Source organism: Penicillium hordei (assembly GCF_028827395.1).
Source record: "Penicillium hordei strain IBT 12815 chromosome Unknown utg000006l_segment0_segment0, whole genome shotgun sequence".
NCBI classification, from domain to species: Eukaryota; Fungi; Ascomycota; class Eurotiomycetes; order Eurotiales; family Aspergillaceae; genus Penicillium; species Penicillium hordei.
This window is the reverse complement of record NW_026623147.1, coordinates 2,854,801-2,873,490: the sequence shown is the minus strand read 5'-3', so window position 1 is coordinate 2,873,490 and position 18,690 is coordinate 2,854,801. Positions and strand designations below refer to the sequence as shown.

Below are 18,690 nucleotides of genomic sequence, written 5' to 3'. Positions count from 1 at the left end.
CTAACTAGGTAATTCCACTAGAATATAACACTGGTATTTTTAAAGATTACTTGCTTTATTGCTAGTAGATTGCTTAAACTATCGTTTTACTTATATATTTTGTTCTTTGGGTTTTATAACCAACATGATGGTGCTTAAAGTCGAGTGGGTGGTTTTTTTGGTCAACTGGGATCAATATATATATTTTGACGCTATATCTGACTATTATCAAGATATTAATTACCACTCTAATATATTTGGTCAAATTCACATCATCCATAGCTATGTACAATGATATCTTAAATACCCCCGAGCACTAGTTACGTACTACGTTTCTTTAGTCATGCACTGGCATTTTTCTAATTCAATCAAACTCAAAACCTCATAATTAGCAGATACGAATGAAACAGCGTAGCATTTAAAAAGCTACCCTATTTACAAGACCCTGGAATGGACCTGATTCACCAACTGTCCAATAGTGTCGACCATCTCATCGAGCAAAGACACAGCAAATTCGGACCATGACTCGACAGTGACAACTTCAATGCACAAAGTATCCCCCCTGGGGAATGCTTGCACCTTGATCTCCCGCAATGGCTCGAAATGCGGGTAGATGGTCTGCATACGGCTACTGGCCTCCATGAAAGACAGACCCTCAACGTGCTCAACGTCCTGGTGCACGACTGAATCAAACCAGTCAACGGTCTCCGGCCAGTCGGTGCAATCCTTGATGATTTCTTTGAGACCGATTCCTTCGAATTGCGCGCTCTGGAGATGTTGTCGCTGGACAAACCGCAAAAGATCCATACCACTCCATTCATCTCCAAAGTTCACCCGTACTGGTACATACTGCCATGACGGTCCAACAATTGCATCAGCGTTGGGGAGATCGATGTTGCGGCCACTCACCACCTCACCAAAAGTGACATCATCAAGGGATAGGCGTCGCGCAAGGCACAGCGCCCAAGCCGCGGTAGGGAGGGTTGCGACTGTGATTTCCCGGGGTCGCGCGGCTATATTGACATCCTTGGAGATGGCAAAATGAGCTGCAGAGATCACAGGAATATCCGGCTGGATCCGCGTCATAGATGATCCTCGAAGGAGATCACGCCAGTACGGAATGCTGACTGGCATATTAGTGCGAGTCACGTGGCTGACAAACGATGAGAATGGCAAACTCTTCGGCACCGGTCGTCCCTCGTACAGTGCCGATAGCTGCTGCAGCAAGATCGGAAGACAGATCTCATCGTATTGGGCATGGGAAATGCGCATAATAAGGCAGCTGGGCCCGTCAACATGGCGAACGAAGAGGAATTTCAAAAATGGTGATCCAAGAGGAATGCGTGACTGAACATCCACATCGCAGAGTTTCTGGCTGAATGCTTCTATATCACTTTCAATCTCAAATTCAATTATCTGGCAGGGAAGGTCGTCGATAACCACTCCCAATGAGACCCCCTCATGCTCCACGAACACAGTTCGAAGGATCTCATTCCGAGAGACAAGTTCCTGGCAACTTTGGAACAGTTGAGTGTGGTCTACTACGATATCCATGTAGAACAGTTCGTATCGCATAGAATACCGAGGCAGCTGGACAGTTCCCTGAACTGCAATTTCCTGGAGCGGGCGACTTGGATAGGCATCCACAATCTTCCACTCAGGCTGATCAAGCAATAGGGTCATATTGTTGATGAACGCATCTACATCGGTCACATCGAGTGAGCTGAATGGCGCGTAATCTTGAGATGTAATAACTGATGGTTGGGCTTCCACTGTGTGTGCGGCCATGTCAAACAGAGACCGGTGGTCGAAGATTGTGGTTACAGTGAGCTGCAGGCCATCCATACGAGCCTCCGAGACCAATTTCATAGCACGAATGGAGTCACCACCCAAATCAAAGAAACTATCATCCAAAAGGATATCCTCGCAGGGAATATCTAAGACCTGGCCCCAGACCCGTTGGAGCTTTTGCTGCACGGCCGTTGTGATAGCTGCACGGCCGTTGAAGTTTTTGGTTCGGGGCTTGAGTTGACCGATCTTTGCGTGGCGTGCGCGAATAATAATAACGGAGCCGTTATTTGTATATTTCGCCAGCTGGTTCGTCGTGTACAGCTTCGTCTGGTCCTTGAACCAAGTTGGATTGGCAACCAAATTGCCAGATGCCAGTTCACCTTCGCTTTCAACGAGCAGCTCACCCACACCACCAGGTGGTACAAGATACTCATGGTCATTTGGGTTAACGATCCAAGTAGATATGACAGCTGAGTAAGGCTCCTCCGTAGAGAGGCTCGCCGCGCCAATCTTGGCCAAACGATATTGTTCTGTAACATCTGCCTCAATCGTGGAATTATAGATGTGCTGGATTCGCTGGGTTGGGTCCTCGAGGATCTGCTGCACTAGCCGATCAAACTTCTTGAGCGCTTGCTCCATTTGCGGGACATCGATGGTCTTCGAGTCGAAGCTGGCCATGACAAGAAAACCTTTTGTATCAACGGTGAAGACAAGCATGAGGGCGTATGAATTAAATTTTAACGCTTCACGAGCGGCTTCTGCCTCACTGGTTGGCACAAATGCGGTTGCTGGCTCTTCTTTCGAAGAGGATACACTTTCCTCGACAGTTGGATGAATTACAATACCTGTGCGCAGCTCACACGCCTCTCGCGCATCGGTGTTCAAACGTCGAATGTGTTGCAGACCCATGTGCTCGTGAGGAATACGATCTACCGTTTGATCATGAATCTGCTGAAGGTAGCTTGATGCTCGAGCCTTCCGATCGATACAAATCCGAACTGGGACGGTGGTGATCATCGGACCCTCGATTTCCTCGACCGCTGCCACGGGAGCTGTGCGACCGGTCATAGTCTCCCCAAACACGATGTCATCAGAGGAGGTGTAATGTGCTGCTAAAAGACCCCAGGCGCCTCTAATAGCGGTTGCAATGCTCGTTGTGGAGTTCGACGAAGCCCGAGGCAGCTTGACGTAATGTTCCAGGAGGGAATCGGCACGAGCTTGGTACCCACTGTATGGAATGAGAGGGAATTGTAGCGAGGTAGCGCCTTCCAGTTGAGTTGCCCAATATGTCTCCGTGGAGGCTCGATCGGTGTCACCAAGCCACCTGATAAAGTTCTTGAACGGTGCTGGGCTGCCGATACTCTCACCGCGATAGGCGCGATTCACTCGGTCAACTATTAATGGCATTGACCAGCCATCATAAAGTGCATGGTGGATGCTTAGGACGATGGAGATTCTGCCGGCTGTCTCATCATTCACAATAGCGAAACGAGCAAGCTCAGTTCCCAGAGACATCCCCTTGAGTGTATCGATACTCAGATACTCTGTCAAGTTGGCACTGGTGAGCCATGGAGTGTTGGCCCGTACAACGAGTTGCATCAAACCCCGGCGTGGAACTTGGACAATTCTTGTTCGTAGGATCGCAGACTCTGTTGAGACACGCTCAAAAGCAGACTGTAGTCGTTGCGCTGTTTGAATATCCTGGAGCTCAATGACTCTCTGCGCGACATAAGCATCTGTATACTTCGCGGAGAGGGCCATGAGGGCTTCTTGGAGAGGTGTACAGGGATACACATCAACCACCTCGCTAGGATCCAAGTTGCACAACGAAGCCACTTCGACCCGTGCAGCATCGGCCTCCCAGCTTGCTGGAAGTAGCGAAAATGGAAGAACATCCCGTGGAGCTTTATTCTCAACCTCTTTTACTTTGAGGGCCAGGTGCTCAAGCACGGGTGATTGGAAAATATCAGTGACTTGAACAGCAAGAAACTGCTCTCGTGCACCAGCCACCAACTTCATGGCTTTCAATGAGTCTCCCCCTAGGCTGAAGAAGTGGTCATTTACCCCGATCTCTGCCTCATCGCCAAATAGCTTCAACCATAGGCCGTGAAGCTTGCGCTCCATTTCTGTTCGGGGTGCTATCTTGACAACTGTGGACAACCTAAGCTCTGCAATATGCCGTCTTGTCAAGTCATTCCCGAGAGCACGCAGCTGCTTCCGGTCTGTCTTAAGTGATACCAGAAGTGGCATATGGTTGAGTGGTATATATGCGGTGGGGATCATATAACGGGGCAGGTTTGTCGCGAGAGCATCATCAATGCCGGCAATCAGCTTTTGGAATGAACTCGAAAATGAGATAATCTCGCTGATTGCACCCGTCTTGTCACTGTTTTCTTCCGCCACAAAGACAACCAGTGTGGCATCTGATTTTTTCCCTCCGGGAAATATCACCTCCGCTGCGACACTTGCTCCAGCGGGAAAATAATTTCGGACGTGGTGCTCAATTTCGCCCAGTTCCACGCGCTGGCCGCGCAGCTTCACCTGTTGGTCGGCACGACCGATGAAAACAACACTGCCTGAGGCATCAGGATCGTATCTTACCAGGTCACCGGTCTTGTAGAGACGGCCCTTGCGACCTGGCACATCTCCCCCCCCCTCAACCAACCATGCTGGGTCCTCGATAAAAACCTCGGCGCTTTTCTCTGGGTTATTGAGATATCCGTCACCAACCACAGGGCCTTCGACAAGCAGCTCTCCTATCGCGCCGATTGGCATCAACCGGTGGTGATTAGATGGATCTACCACCCATGTCGTGCCACCGACTCCCTGTCCGATACTAGTGTACGATCGACCAGGAGGGATGTCATTGTTGATTGTGCAGCCAACAGTGCACTCCGATGGGCCGTATGCGATTACGATCTTCGTCTTCTGGCCCCATTCGGCCGCATCGCTAGCAGATATTGCCTCGCCACCAAGGCCAATGACCTCCAGCGAGGGCATGATATCAGGGGCCAAGACACGCGCGACGGATGGTGTCATGTGCGCCATGTTCACACGCAGTTGACGAATGGCGCCGCTGAGGTCATTGACTCGCTGGTCTTCTGATGGCACACAAATGCAGCCTCCGTTGGCCAGAGTGCACAACATGCAGTCAACACTGACGTCGAAGGCATACGACGGGAAGTCGAGAACTCGCGAGTGTTCTTTGTATCCCACTGCTGCGGCGCGAGGCACTGCACCGCTTGTATAGCTGGAGTGAGAGATAACCACACCTTTAGGCTTCCCAGTACTACCGGAGGTGAACTGAATGTAAAGGGTTGACGATGATGGGACCACAGGTAGGTCCACAGAGTGTGGTTCTAATTTGTCATCATCAACCAGCGGGCCAACAATTATTTGCTTTCCTCCTGGGACAATGTGTGAACCCAGCTCCGCCTGCAACTCTGATGTCAATATAAAACCAGCCTCAACCTCGCTGGCGATGGTTCTCAGTCGTCCTTCGGGCTGGCTGGGATCCATGAGAACCAAGGCACCGCCGGCCTTCATCACTGCGAGGACACCAACAATTGTCCACATGGACTTTTCAAAGCAGAGCGGAACAGCCTTGCCAGTTTGCAGTCCCAGACCAACAAGACTTCTGGCTAGGTTTGTTGAGCGCTCTTCTAGCTGTCTATAGGTCATCTCTCCATCCCAAGACACAACTGCTGGATGATCGAGTTGACTTTGAGCCTTTTCACTGATTATATCGTGGATGCAATGATTGATAGTGGGGGGTATTGCCCTGTTCCACTTCCATAACTGTGACAGCTCTCGCCGTCCAATCCGGACGGCCTCCGCAATAGGCTGATCAAGATCACCGCCAATAGAAATAATGAGGTCGGTTAAGATATGAGGCAGGACAGCTTCAACGGGCTGCATGACTGTTGGGGACCTAGGAGTCCCGTGAACATGCACAACATCATGCGAGATCTTTGCTTCTAGAGCAAACGTCCACTAATCCAGTTAACAACTGATACAATCCATGGGTTTGGATTTACTTACTTCATTCTCAAGCCAGGCATTTCGACACAAGAGTCTATCCGAAGATTCGCCGTCAAATTGGCCCCGCCTTCGGATTGCTTCTAAAGCAGATCTCAGCGAGTCGCCCTCTCCCTCAATGACATCTGAGATGAGACCTCCCTGGGGAATGCCTTCTTTTATCCAGGAAAAGCCTCCGTCCTCACTGTGCACTGTTCCCCGAAACAGAAGGATGACCCAAGCGAGAGCGAGAAGTTCCTCGTGCCTTATATCCGGAAGCATTGGCAGGGTCATACAGTCGGACCAGCCAACATCATGTAGCTTCAACTCTTCGCTGACCCAAAGGGCCGCACTGGGCTCGATATACTCACCCATAATTTTGGAAAAGATTAATGTCAAGAAAGTGTCTCTAGGGCTGTCCGGGGACTACGAACGATCTGATTAAATTATCTGATGCTGATCTTCAGTGACGGACTTGGCATCTTGCGAGAAATCCCGTGTCTGCAGCACATAGAGCCACAACGGACAGAAACAATCCGACCAGATGCCGAGACATCATTGCCAATATTGCAATGGAACCCTCGTATACTTGAATCAGTACGTTATACCAGAGTGGGGAAGCCTGAGCCCATGTATAGTTATAACGCAAATTACCAAACCATACCATGCATACCATACCATACCAAACATACCAAACATACAGAGCCTCCCAAGAGCTGCCAAGGGCCGCCGAGATCTACGCTAAGCACTGCCACCCTGTGCCTACCTTGGCACTAAAAACTTGTTGTGAACGATCAGAGCCCTGACAGTCGACGATACAGGTCTTCGATTTCTAAGTTCACTGTCGATGTGGGTTTGTGCTTGGCATCGGCGGGACCTGCACTCTACTAACAGTCATATTCAAAATTTTCGAATGTTGTTTAGTGGAACACTGTCACCATTATCATGATCGTCCTTTTCAAAGTTGCTCCTTTCGGGAAATCGTAAGTTTCCGCCAGATTGATTAGATGGGCTGCGACATCGGATATCCGTTGATTGATTACGTTGGGAATTCGTGAACCAACCATGGAAACTCTTGTCTCAAGCATGTATGCGGGCCTACATTAGCTTCCCTCTCTTGGTATTAATGGTATTAATCTGTGCCAAACAGCGATACTGAGATACAGGGATGGCCTTTGGTAGCAGCCAAGGACTCAGTTGTCTGAATCTGATGCCTGGTGGACCGCTGCTTCGTGCACACAAGGATGATGATCAATTCCCTCCATGGTATACTCGAGAAATCCCCGAACCGGAGTATACCGAGGACAAGGTGGTCAATGCCGATATTGCATGTGTGATTACTTATTCCCTCGTGCTCCTCTTCTGAGTTGGTAGCATCGTTATCGTCATGTCTTTGAGTTCTCTGCCCTTGGTTCGGCTACCGGAGCCTTACAAGACAACTTATGAATTGCACATCGTATCTACCGAGCGGAACCTCCGCAAGTTTCAGCTGCTGAGATCTCCTCGCGGGGATGAAGGCATACCACCCCCGAAGCCTTTGGACCATGCGTTGCTGAGGTTCACAGATTTGGCCCAGCCTAATCCTTCTTCTACACCAGACGAAGGAAACAACTCACCCTGGGCACGCGCACAGAGGAGTCCGGTTACCTATATTACATGGGAAGGCTTGGAGACGCCGACGGTGGGCCAGATCTGGAATGTGGTCCATGCCATCGAGACCCTGCGCAGCGAGTTCGAGATATTCCGAGGTGTGATGTCTGGTCATGGGAGTGACATACTTGCATGCGAGCTACAGGGTGTGGGCTTAGCCATCGCGCACCCGGAGCCATCTGCTGCGCCAGGAAAGCCCATACCAAGCACCACTAACCACCTTGGACAGCTGGTCTTTTCCCGCAGTAGCTTCTGGCAAGGAGCTGGCTCACCCTTTGGTACCCGCCCAGCATGGGTATCTGACCCTGGGATCTACAGCTATATGCGCAAGCCGTTGAGCAACTACCCTTCCCGACCACGACAACACACAGTCACCACTGGTTTCCCCGAGCGTCGAGTACACGCTCTTCACCCCGTGCGGCCACCCAAACCAACCTCTGGCTCTCGCATCTACAGCCGCTACATTCCACACTTGGACGAGTTTTTCTCAGTCTATGCGCTAGACTACACAAATGACGAACACCTGGGGCTGTTCAATAAGTGGCAGAATGACCCTCGAGTGGCTCAGGGGTGGAACGAAACTGGAACTTTGGCCCAACATCGTGAATACTTGCGCAAAATCCAGGAGGATCCGCACCAGATCGCTGTGCTGGCTAAGTTCAATGATACTTTCTTTTCCTATCATGAGATATACTGGACGAAGGTAGGGGTTCTATTTCTTCCCAACACCTTGATCATGGCTGATTGAAATAACAGGAGGACCACCTTGGTGCGTACTACGATGCTGGTGACTGGGACAGGGGCCGCCATTCGTTAGTCGGCGATGAGCGTTTTCGAGGCCCGCACCGCACAATTGTGTGGTGGTCTGGCTTGATGCATTACATTTTCCTCGATGATCCGCGTACGGAGTTCGTGACTGGAGAGCCGAAATACTCTAATTTGGCTCCCTTGACCTACGACCACGCTACAGGAATGAACCTGGCCAAGCTGGTCGATCTACCTCATAAACGGTCCGCACTCATCCTTGGTAGCAGGGAGAAGTTTTTCCATGTAGCACCTCTACGATTTGACGGGTCTGATACTCTCGATCGCAACCCATTCCGCTCATTGAAGTTGTGATGGTTCTAAATGTGAAATATGATGTGATTTTATTACCCCTATGTTATGCACTTGTGAGAAAGACTTCAAGCGTGTATCTAATACATTAGTACATAACCGCGTAAACCTTCAGTCCACAACCAGCAATGCAGTGAAGTAAAATTCCCCCTCAAAGTGAAATCTAATCAGATTCGGGATGTGCCCAGGACCCCCTGGGACCCGAGATTTTGAGTTTGATAGTTGCGATAACCCCAACTTACCCTAAAAAAATATAATTTGCAATAGCCGAGCAGTCTCCGGGGTGAACATGCTAGAATAGAGCATACAGTAAAGATCATCGCATCGGAAATTGCTAGACCTTCTCAAATGAGGTCTTTGCCCGGACGAAGGGTATATACGGCAGCATTCTCGGTCAAGCCCTAGGACCAGCCCCACCCCCAAGAACCTCCAAGACCAAAAAAAAAGAAAAAAAAAAAAAAAAAAAAAAAAATACATACCCTTGGCTCTTGGCGGTTGTTATTTACAAGATCTGATAAATGGTCAAATCTTACGTATTGTCCGACGTCGGCTTTTCACTGTAAATTCTTGGTAATCGAGTCAATCGGAGCCCATAGATTTCTGCCACAGCATATTTACCTTTGAGATAAAATAACAAATGGTCTTCCTTGATGCTCTCATTCATTCACACCAATAGAGAGAATTTTTATTATGGCAGCCGAAGATGCACCAGCGCAAAAGCGCAGCGTATGTCACCCCTAGATCCTTTAGGTCCTCGAGCTGATCCGTCACAGTGGAGGGAGAAAGCCGTCTTCTTTCGCCTGTTCGTCTATGGAGAGCCTAGTATATCAGATATCGCCCTGCTTGTCCTCGGCCTTGTCTCCGCAGTTGCCTCCGGAATCCCTTTTCCGATCATGTCTATTGTGTTTGGTCAATTGGTGGATGAAATGAACTCGACTACCTGCAACGCCAACAGCACCAATGGTGATTCATACCAAGATAGTATCAACCAGAAAGTCTTGATGATTGTCTACATCGGCATTGCTTACCTCTTCTTGATCTATATTTATGTCCTTAGCTGGAACCTGACTGGCGAGAGATTGGCTCAGCGTCTGCGTGAGAAATATTTCAAAGCCCTTCTCCGCCAGGATGTGGCGTTCTTCGACAACCTCCCAGCTGGCGAGGTGTCCTCGAGAATCACAGGTGACATTACCACTGTACAACAAGGAACATCTGAAAAGGTCGGCATCGTGATTAACAGTCTTGCATTCTTCGTCACTGCATACATCGTGGCTTTCATTAAGGATCCTAAGTTGGCTGGAATGCTGGTCTCCTTGACTCCAGCCTACTTGATCATGTCTCTGCTGGGTGGATATTTCGTGCAAAAGTATTTCGGTCGCGCCCTGGAAAGCATGACCAAGGCATCTTCAGTGGCACTCGAGGCATTTTCCAACACAATGGTGGTTCATGCTTTCTCAGCCAACGCCCGGCTGGAGGAGAAGTTCATCGAGTTTTTGAACCCGTCCAGGATTGCGGGAATTCGCAAATCAATTGCCACGGCCACCCAAGCAGGTTTGCTTTATTTTATTGCTTTCTCGGCCAATGCATTGGCCTTCTGGCAGGGGTCTACGCAGATTGCGGGTTCGGTGGAGTCTGATGCGGGTGGCATGACAGTCGGGGCAACATACACTGTGATTTTTATTCTAGTCGATGGTGAGTGTCTATATTCATGCATTGGTGTATCCCTTGCTAATTCAGTCTATCTCACAGCGTCCTTGATCCTCAGTACAGTGGCACCTTTCATTCAAAGCTTCGACGCCGCTTCGGTTGCCTTCACGAAATTGAAGGCTGATATAGAGCACTCATCCACAATTGACGGTACTGCAAAGGATGTTGGAGAGGTCTTGTCCGAGGTCAATGGCCACGTGGAGCTGCGTGGCGTTTCATTCTGTTTCCCTTCTCGTCCAGATAAGCCAGTCCTTCAAAATCTGTCGCTTTCCTGTCCTGCTGGCCAACAAACCGCTATTGTCGGCTTGTCTGGGAGTGGAAAATCTACTGTCGCCGGCTTAGCAACGAGATTCTATGATGCGACCGAAGGAACTGTTATGTTGGATGGACATGATGTCAAAAAACTGAATGTGCGTGCATTGAGGAGCCATATCAGTCTTGTTCAACAAGAGCCCTGTCTTCTGGATCGATCAATCTTTGAGAACATTGCCTTAGGCCTGATCAATTCCCCTGTACACACTCATCTTCAACCGATCCTGACAGGCACCGCGCTGGTTGAAATTGCTGCCGCTGTGAGGGATGGCCAAGCCCTTGCGGTCGCCTCTCTAGAACACGGTGACCAGGCGCGGGAGGTGGTAGACTTGGTCACAGGAGCCGCAAAGCTGGCTGATGCCAGCGGATTTATTGAGAAGCTCCAAGAAGGATACGGTACTTCAGTTGGTTCTAGCGGGAACCTTATAAGTGGCGGACAGAAGCAGCGTATCTCTTTGGCCCGGGCCTTGGTGAAAGACCCCCGGATTCTCATCCTCGACGAGGCTACAGCGTCTTTGGACTCAGCGACGGAAATGCGCATCCAACGAGCCTTGGAAAGTGTGGCCGTGGGGCGAACTGTTATTACCATTGCGCATCGCCTCTCTACTATTAGAAATTCGGATAACATCATTGTCATGAGACAAGGAAAGCTTGTTGAACAAGGCCCTCATACGGAACTACTGGCAGCCAATGGTGCCTACGCAGAGCTAGTTCGCCTTCAGAACCTCAACGTCGAGAATACGCAAGAGGGAACATCCACCCGATCGGTGTCACCTGTGAATCAAATAACAGAAAAGGCCGAACCCTGTCTTTCCGTGGCCGATGATATCCGCGAAAAAGATGAAACAATCGATACTTCCACTGCCCAAGGCTCCAAGTCCAAAGAAACTGGCGGTGTTGTTGATCCACACAGGTCATTTTCCTCAACAATCAGCTCACTAGGCTCTATGTTCCGACCGTATGCATTTGTTCTGGTCCTCGCCGTGACAGGCGCTGTTGTCATTGGAGGCACATACTGTGCCTCGGCAGTGATCTTTGGTAATGTCGTGGGTAAGCTGAGTGGATGCGAGGAACCTCAGAATATCCGCGATGCTGGAGAGTTCTACGGACTCATGTTCTTTGTCCTTGCCATTATTGAATTCTTTGCAAATCTGGTCAGCTGGTCTCTCTTTGGTTGGATGGCAGAGAACGTGATCTACAAAGTGCGAGTTCTTTCACTGCGAGCCATTCTCGAGCAGGATCTCCAATGGCACGAATCCAATGACCGCAACCCATCATTACTGCTTTCCTTGATCACTAAGGACAGCAATGCGCTTGCAGGCCTGACGGGCTCCGTTGTATGCACAATTTTGTCTATTCTCATCAACCTGTTTGCTGCCATCATCATGTCGCACATTATCGCGTGGCGAATCGCAATTGTCTGCCTTGCCGTGGTACCTTTGCTGCTGGCTGCTGGCTGGATGCGAGTTACCTCTTTGGCACAGTTTGAAGAGCGCCACCTGGAGGCTTTTGCTCGATCGGTGGGAATCACAGTGGAGGCTGTCAACTCGATCAAGACCGTCATGTCTCTCTCCGTGGAAGACGAGATTATGGGAACATACCGTCGTTCATTAGCTGCACCGATGAAGGAGATAACCCGCCAAAGTGCATGGGCCAATGTCTGGCTTGCCATCGGGTACGGCCTCAGCAACTTCTTATATGGCCTGGCATATTGGTGGGGAGCGAAAAACATTATTGCGGGATATTATACTCAGACACAGTTTTTCATCGTCCAGCTGGCGCTGCTCGTCAGCTCACAGCTATGGGGACAGATGTTTGCCCTGGCCCCTGATGTCTCGCGCGCCTTCCAGGCCACCCGCCGCTTGTTAAATCTGCTAGACCTAGGATCCACGAAGAAACTGTCAGCCCCCATCCAAACTCTGCCTAGCAAGCTTTTACAGTCTATGAGTGACGTGGAATCCACGGCAACTACCCGCGAGAAGGTCAATGACGCTCGCAATGGTATCAGCGTATCCCTCAAACAGGTCCATTTTGCGTATCCTGCACGGCCAGACACCCGCGTGCTTCATGGCTTAGATTTGAACGTCAAGCCGGGTCAGTTTGCCGCCTTGGTCGGGCCCAGTGGTGCTGGAAAATCCACTATTATTTCACTTGTCGAGCGCCTATACTCCCCCGAATTCGGCACCATCCATGTTGATGGCCGAGACGTTGCCTATGGTGACATCTCCTTCCGTGACTCCATCGCATATGTACCACAGCAGAGTGTTTTGTTCGAAGGAACCATTCGCTTCAATCTTAGCCTTGGCGCACGACCTGGCCACGAAGTTACCCAAGAGGAGTTGGAAGAGGCATGCCAATTAGCCAATATCCACGACGTCATTGTACAACTTCCCGACGGATATGATACACACTGCGGGCCAAATGGTGATCGTCTGTCCGGAGGCCAGAAGCAGCGACTGGCTATCGCGCGGGCGCTGATCCGGAAGCCGAAGTTGTTGCTCCTAGACGAGTCAACCAGTGCCTTGGATGCAGAGTCTGAGCGATTGCTCCAGGACGGATTGGAGAAGGCATCCAAAAATATGACGGTGATCGCGATTGCGCATCGTTTGTACACGATTCGTAAGGCTGATGTAATTTTCTTGATTGAGGATGGGCGTTGTGTTGAACAAGGCACTCACACCCAGTTAATCGAGCGGAGTGAGACTTACAGGGTCAATGCCTTGAACCAAACAGTGGATGGATAAATGTTCTTGGGTAGAAAAAGGTAGATGGCTGTTTTCTCCTTCCGTTTCTGTTGATATAGATCTATATTGTTTAATCTCATTCTTTTATGATAGACAACTCCACAATCCCCTACTACATAAATATTGCTTCATGATTTTTTTATCAGCTTGAACATTTACTCAGTTGCTTCTCCCAAGCGCATCCATCTCCAACAAACTGCTTTTATTAGCTTAATCAATCCAGCAGCAAAAATTGTCAACTTACTTCCATATCCTAGATCATCATTGAAGAACATATTGCGGATCTCGTCGCCCGTGGACAGTCCCATGGTCGGGAAGTACCCAACAGCGGTTTTCCCAAGGGCCAAAGCCATCATGGGAGCTACCTCAACTAACTCGATGAACTTGGGTTCCGTATTATACCTCTCCGCTAGCATCTGCTGGTGGATATTGACAGCTGCGAGGTGTCCCTGGTGCATCGCCGCTCCACCACGTTTAATACCAGACCAGGAGACAATATCACCGGCAGCGTAATGATATTTCTTGTTCGGCACACCTGCGGAGAATTGAAGACCGGGTGTGATACGGACATATCCCTCAGGATCGCAGGCATCTTTGGGAAGATACGAGGATGTTGGTGTAAACCGTGAAACGGCATTAATTACATGGTCAGCAATGAGCTCTCGGCCATCCGAGAGCTTGAGCGTGTACTTCGCCGGGGCAGACTCGCTACCGAGAACTGTATCCTGGACGCGTGCTCCCAACACCACTTCGACCTTGGACTCTTTCAAAATTTCGAGAGCCTTTGCTTTAAACTCATCGGGGAGGTCCTCGGAGGAGAGCAGCTGTTGCCGAGAGTGAACGAGGGTCACCTTTGCGTGAGGCTGGAGCATCTTAATCTCGGCGGCTATCTCGATACCGACAGCACCTGCGACGAACCAATCAGTTGGTACAACTCAAATGGAACGAAGATGGTGACACATACCGCCTCCAATAACAACCACACCTTCCACGGCTTGCTCGATAGTCTGCACAGAGTCTGCAGTTTCGGCAAGATATGCCTCCCGAGTTAAAGATTTGGGTGCACTGGGCCACTCCCTTCGCAAGCCGGAACACGTAATCATGTAGTCATATTTCTCCTCGACAATCTTGTGCCCATCATTCGCAGTAGTTTGACGGATTCGTGCGATCCGGGACTTGCAGTCTATCGAGTCCACTCGTCCTTGTATGTGATTGATATCCGGGGACTGGAGAGCGGGAATATCCGCAAACTTGTTCCAGAACGTGCTAGCATCGGCGTTGGAAGCTATGGCTAAAGGCAGTCCAATCAAGTGGTCTTAAAGAATTACTGTCAGTGACATGCTTTCAAATGTTACGTGAGTATATCACATACAATAACCGTCACGCTCATCCACGATGGTAACTTGCACGGGAATCTTGTTCCCTGGGCCCTGGTCGTTCTCATCCTGGTTGAATCGACATTTCCGGCCATGACACAGGTCAACAAGGTTAAGAGTTGCGGCCAACCCGGAATAAGACCCTCCAACAATGAGAACCTTGAAGGGCGGCTGTTCTTCGAGACCAGGCATGGAGGCGATCACTATAATCGGCTTTGGTAATAATAGGGGAGTTGTTGGGATGGGAAAAAGAAAAAGAAACCAGACCAGGAGCCGATGAATCCACCCAAACAACGGACGGGATCAGCATCACTAACGACATTTAGGCCAAATGTCTCATTACCCGGCCCCGGAGGAAATACAGCCAATTACGTACCTACGTAACTTTAACTTTCAATGCAACCTTGTCTTATCAGATCCGACTTCGGGAGCCTTGGCGCCAAGGAAGCAATTTGTTGAATACTGATCCTCTTAATACCATACACTGCTACTTTCTTCAACTCTTTCTGAACTATTCCTCAATAGTGATTATACTTTCCTTTTTTGCATTCAATATGGGCTTCGTTGTTGTCCCCGCCACTCTCCCCGATATCCGGGCCATCTACGATGTCTGGTTTGCGGCTTTCAAAGGCCAATTGATCCTGGACCTTATCTACCCCGGAACCGATCTCAAAGATGAGGCTTTCCGTAAAGTCCACACCGAAGGGACTCTTGAATATTGGAAAGGATTGAGTATGGAGCACACCTTCCAATGCATTGACACCGACACCGGTAATATCGCCGGCATGGCGACTTGGCAAGTCTACTGGCGGGGAAGGACCACCGAAGAGCGTCAGAAGCCGTGGATTGGATGGTTAGAAGGTGACCAGCGAGAGCGTGCCGAAGGCTTTTTGGGACAGCTCTGGGAGAAGAGGGAGAAGTGGATTGGGCCCAAGAGGCATGTGTGTGAGTGGCGACCAATTTTGATATTGATAATAACCATATACTAACCCGGCGACAGACTGTCACACGGTTGCGGTGCATCCAGACTACCAGGGTAGAGGTATCGGAGCACAGCTTATGCAATGGGGAATAAACGTGGCAGAGCAGCTGAATTTGCCGATTTACCTTGAGTCAACAGTGGAGGGAGTCCCCTTGTATCAAAAACTTGGCTTCCAGACTCTATCGGAGGGCATCCTGTTCAAGCCCGAAATTACCAGGGTCGAAAAAGAGGTTCGAGCACCACTCATGGTGAAAATGCCCACAGCTGCGGGAAACACGAGATTTGAGGAATGGGCAGAGGACAAGAATTCCTCTGTATAAATTAGTCATTCACATACTGTTTTTTCGGCCTTCAATGCAAGACACGATTGGCCACATGCTCGTATGGCATTCCAAAGTCATATATTCCAACACCAAGAAAGCCTCCCGTGCGCGTAGAACGTTAAACTGCATTTACACGCATGTTTCTTGCCTGCGGTGTGCAAAATATGCACCAAAATATGCACCAAAATATAAGCATGTCACGCGGGCGATAACTCCGACTAATTCCAGCAAGCAGACGATGAAACCGGTCATCATTTTCCAACAGTCTTGGCAAGGACTTTGAGAGTTACCCAGAGGCCCAAGCGAACTGAGAGTTATAGCCAAGGCTTGGCGTGGCGTATTTGTGAAGGATGGAAGCTACCGGGTGAGGCGGTTCTTTTTATCAGATCCGTGAAACCTTTTTTCAATCAAATATTTCATACCGAGCCAAGAATAACAACAGGGGCTCACCAAAGAGAAGAAGAACGAGGCGGTAATCCTTAGTGTCGCCGCCACTCCTGGTAAATCCATCGGCAGATGATCAAGTTTACGGCGTTTTTGTGTGTATCAATGTGGGCTGGGGTATTACTGGGGGGATAACAACGGGTGGGCATATCTTAAAGAGAGCTCTAAGGGTAAATTACATACTCCGTATGAGGTCGTATACACTTCACGCCGAGCTGACCCATCCATGGATGTGATAGATATGAGAACCTCGGAACGAGCTCGGCAAGTGCCGATCAGTCCCTGGATGGGTAAGCTCGGGGTGAAGTGTATACATTTCCGTCTGACTTTTACAGATACCATGAAATACCGGTAATACCGCCCAGACTCGTGTACTGTATGGAAATACAATGTGGAGCCGCTAATCTAATCTGATCAAGAATTATCAGATGGTCCACGAACAGTCCACGGGTCTATATACCCATGGACCTAGATACAACTTAATTTTCAGGACGATCTTAATATCGAATTAAATTACTCATATCAGAGAGTGAATTGGCTGGCCGACATCGGCTGGACGGTGGGATTTCCAAGCCATTCTGGTCATATATTTGAGTTTGAGACATCCAGTGAAACCAAAGAATTAGTAGTCCACACTTGCAGGGAAGTGAATCCTGCTATGCGTCTTTATTCCGCCTTTGCCACCCTTTGTGGGCTCCAGGCTACCCTTGTTGTAGCTGAGAACACTACTTGGCCCTGGCAAACGTTCAAGTCCAGCCCTCACGAGCCTCCGAATCTCAAAGTCTCCAAATCCGGCCTTGTCAGCCCTGGATACCTCTTCTTCGATCAATCATGGGACGCGCATCAGTACAGCGTGTTTATCATGTCGGACAGCAACGAACTTGTCTGGCAGAGCTCGCCGGGTGACCTGAAGGGATTCCGAGCACAGAAGCTGGATGGGAAGCCTGTCCTGACGTATTTCAATGGTCTTGGGGTCCCAGAGCCCTTTGGCTGGGGATACGGTATTATCCAAGTCTTGGATAAGTCCTATCGAAGTATCTACAATGTTTCCGTGACGAACGACAACTACAAGGCCTTGGGCAGCATTGACAGCTCCTCTTTTGTATCTTGGATTGACATGCATGAGAACACGATCACGTCTGATGGGACAATGCTGGTCACTGGCTACAATGTCACTCAGACTGATCTCAGTTCAGTCGGAGGTCCCACGAATGGCTGGATCGCTGACTCACTCTTCTATGAGATTGATATCAAGACCAACGAGATACTTTTCCGCTGGAGTGCCCTAGACCATATTGATCAGATTCCCTTGGAAAATGTTCAGCCATTCTACCCTATTCAAGACTGGGGACACAACAGCAGCTTTCCCTATGGCTACTTTCACATTAACTCAGTGGACAAGTTTGAAGATGGAACGTACATCATTTCTTCTCGTTACTACTGTTCGCTGTTTAAGATCGGGAGGGATGGATCAGTTGGTTGGACGCTTCAGGTAAATTCAAGCTTCTTCAAGTGTACCACAAGTATGGCCTACATGCTAATAATATACAATAGGGCCAAACTGGCGGGGACTTTGAGCTCAATGGAATCAAATTCAGCTACCAACACGACGCCCGCATCCATGATGAGGCCGAGGATACATTCGTGCTTAGCATTTTTGACAATGCCAACTCTGATGTCCAGAATGGGACTGATCATACTGAAGGCATATTGATGAACGTCAATCTAGCTACTCGCCAGGTCTCCCTTATCCATACTCTCCACGATCAACGGGATGAGATCTTTTCGACTTCTCAAGGAAACACACAATTGCTACCTAAAAACCATGTATTGATGGGCTACGGGTCAAATCCTAAAATCAAGGAGTACAATGCTAACGGGTCTTGTGTCATGACTGCCCAGTTTGGATTCGATGATGTCGTCGCAAGCTACCGAGCGTATCGCTCCCCCTGGGTCGGCGTCCCTGAAACTCACCCCGATGTGTTTTCTTGCATTGACCAGGGCCGTAACACAACCAATGTTTATATGAGTTGGAACGGAGCCACTGAGCATAAAGAGTGGAAGGTCTTTGGGGGTGTTACTAGTTCAGACCTAAGTCCCGTTGCAGCGAGATGGAAGACAGGATTTGAGACCATGACGAGCATCAAAGGAAAACTTGGGTATGTTCGAGTAGAAGCTCACGGCCTGGGGATCCAGAAAGGTGTTTCCAAAATTGTACCCGTAAAGAGTCGGTGTTAGGTATCATATAG

The 18,690-nt window shown here is 49.4% G+C and overlaps 7 protein-coding genes across 7 annotated transcripts; 5 read left to right on the top strand and 2 right to left on the bottom strand.

Moving 5' to 3' along the window:
* Positions 1-414: 414 nt before the first annotated feature.
* On the bottom strand, positions 415-6,162 carry N7537_011725 (uncharacterized protein; the record flags this gene model as incomplete). Its single annotated transcript, XM_056902779.1, has 2 exons — positions 415-5,763; positions 5,812-6,162. The coding sequence occupies 2 exons, from the start codon at positions 6,160-6,162 to the stop codon at positions 415-417; spliced, it is 5,700 nt and encodes a 1,899-aa protein (XP_056748066.1).
* Positions 6,163-6,955: 793 nt separating this feature from the next.
* On the top strand, positions 6,956-7,153 carry N7537_011724 (uncharacterized protein; the record flags this gene model as incomplete). Its single annotated transcript, XM_056902778.1, has 1 exon — positions 6,956-7,153. The coding sequence occupies one exon, from the start codon at positions 6,956-6,958 to the stop codon at positions 7,151-7,153; it is 198 nt and encodes a 65-aa protein (XP_056748065.1).
* Positions 7,154-7,174: 21 nt separating this feature from the next.
* Positions 7,175-8,556, top strand: N7537_011723 (GNAT family N-acetyltransferase; the record flags this gene model as incomplete). Its single annotated transcript, XM_056902777.1, has 2 exons — positions 7,175-8,140; positions 8,194-8,556. 2 exons carry the CDS (start codon positions 7,175-7,177, stop codon positions 8,554-8,556), a joined length of 1,329 nt encoding a protein of 442 aa, XP_056748064.1.
* A 687-nt stretch (positions 8,557-9,243) lies between these two features.
* On the top strand, positions 9,244-13,316 carry N7537_011722 (ABC transporter ATP-binding protein; the record flags this gene model as incomplete). Its single annotated transcript, XM_056902776.1, has 3 exons — positions 9,244-9,279; positions 9,327-10,245; positions 10,303-13,316. The coding sequence occupies 3 exons, from the start codon at positions 9,244-9,246 to the stop codon at positions 13,314-13,316; spliced, it is 3,969 nt and encodes a 1,322-aa protein (XP_056748063.1).
* Positions 13,317-13,471: 155 nt separating this feature from the next.
* On the bottom strand, positions 13,472-14,884 carry N7537_011721 (uncharacterized protein; the record flags this gene model as incomplete). Its single annotated transcript, XM_056902775.1, has 4 exons — positions 13,472-13,512; positions 13,561-14,223; positions 14,281-14,631; positions 14,689-14,884. 4 exons carry the CDS (start codon positions 14,882-14,884, stop codon positions 13,472-13,474), a joined length of 1,251 nt encoding a protein of 416 aa, XP_056748062.1.
* A 362-nt stretch (positions 14,885-15,246) lies between these two features.
* N7537_011720 (GNAT family N-acetyltransferase) lies at positions 15,247-15,994 on the top strand (the record flags this gene model as incomplete). Its single annotated transcript, XM_056902774.1, has 2 exons — positions 15,247-15,637; positions 15,693-15,994. The coding sequence occupies 2 exons, from the start codon at positions 15,247-15,249 to the stop codon at positions 15,992-15,994; spliced, it is 693 nt and encodes a 230-aa protein (XP_056748061.1).
* A 1,105-nt stretch (positions 15,995-17,099) lies between these two features.
* Positions 17,100-18,679, top strand: N7537_011719 (arylsulfotransferase family protein; the record flags this gene model as incomplete). Its single annotated transcript, XM_056902773.1, has 2 exons — positions 17,100-17,933; positions 17,996-18,679. 2 exons carry the CDS (start codon positions 17,100-17,102, stop codon positions 18,677-18,679), a joined length of 1,518 nt encoding a protein of 505 aa, XP_056748060.1.
* Between the last annotated feature and the right edge of the window lie 11 nt (positions 18,680-18,690).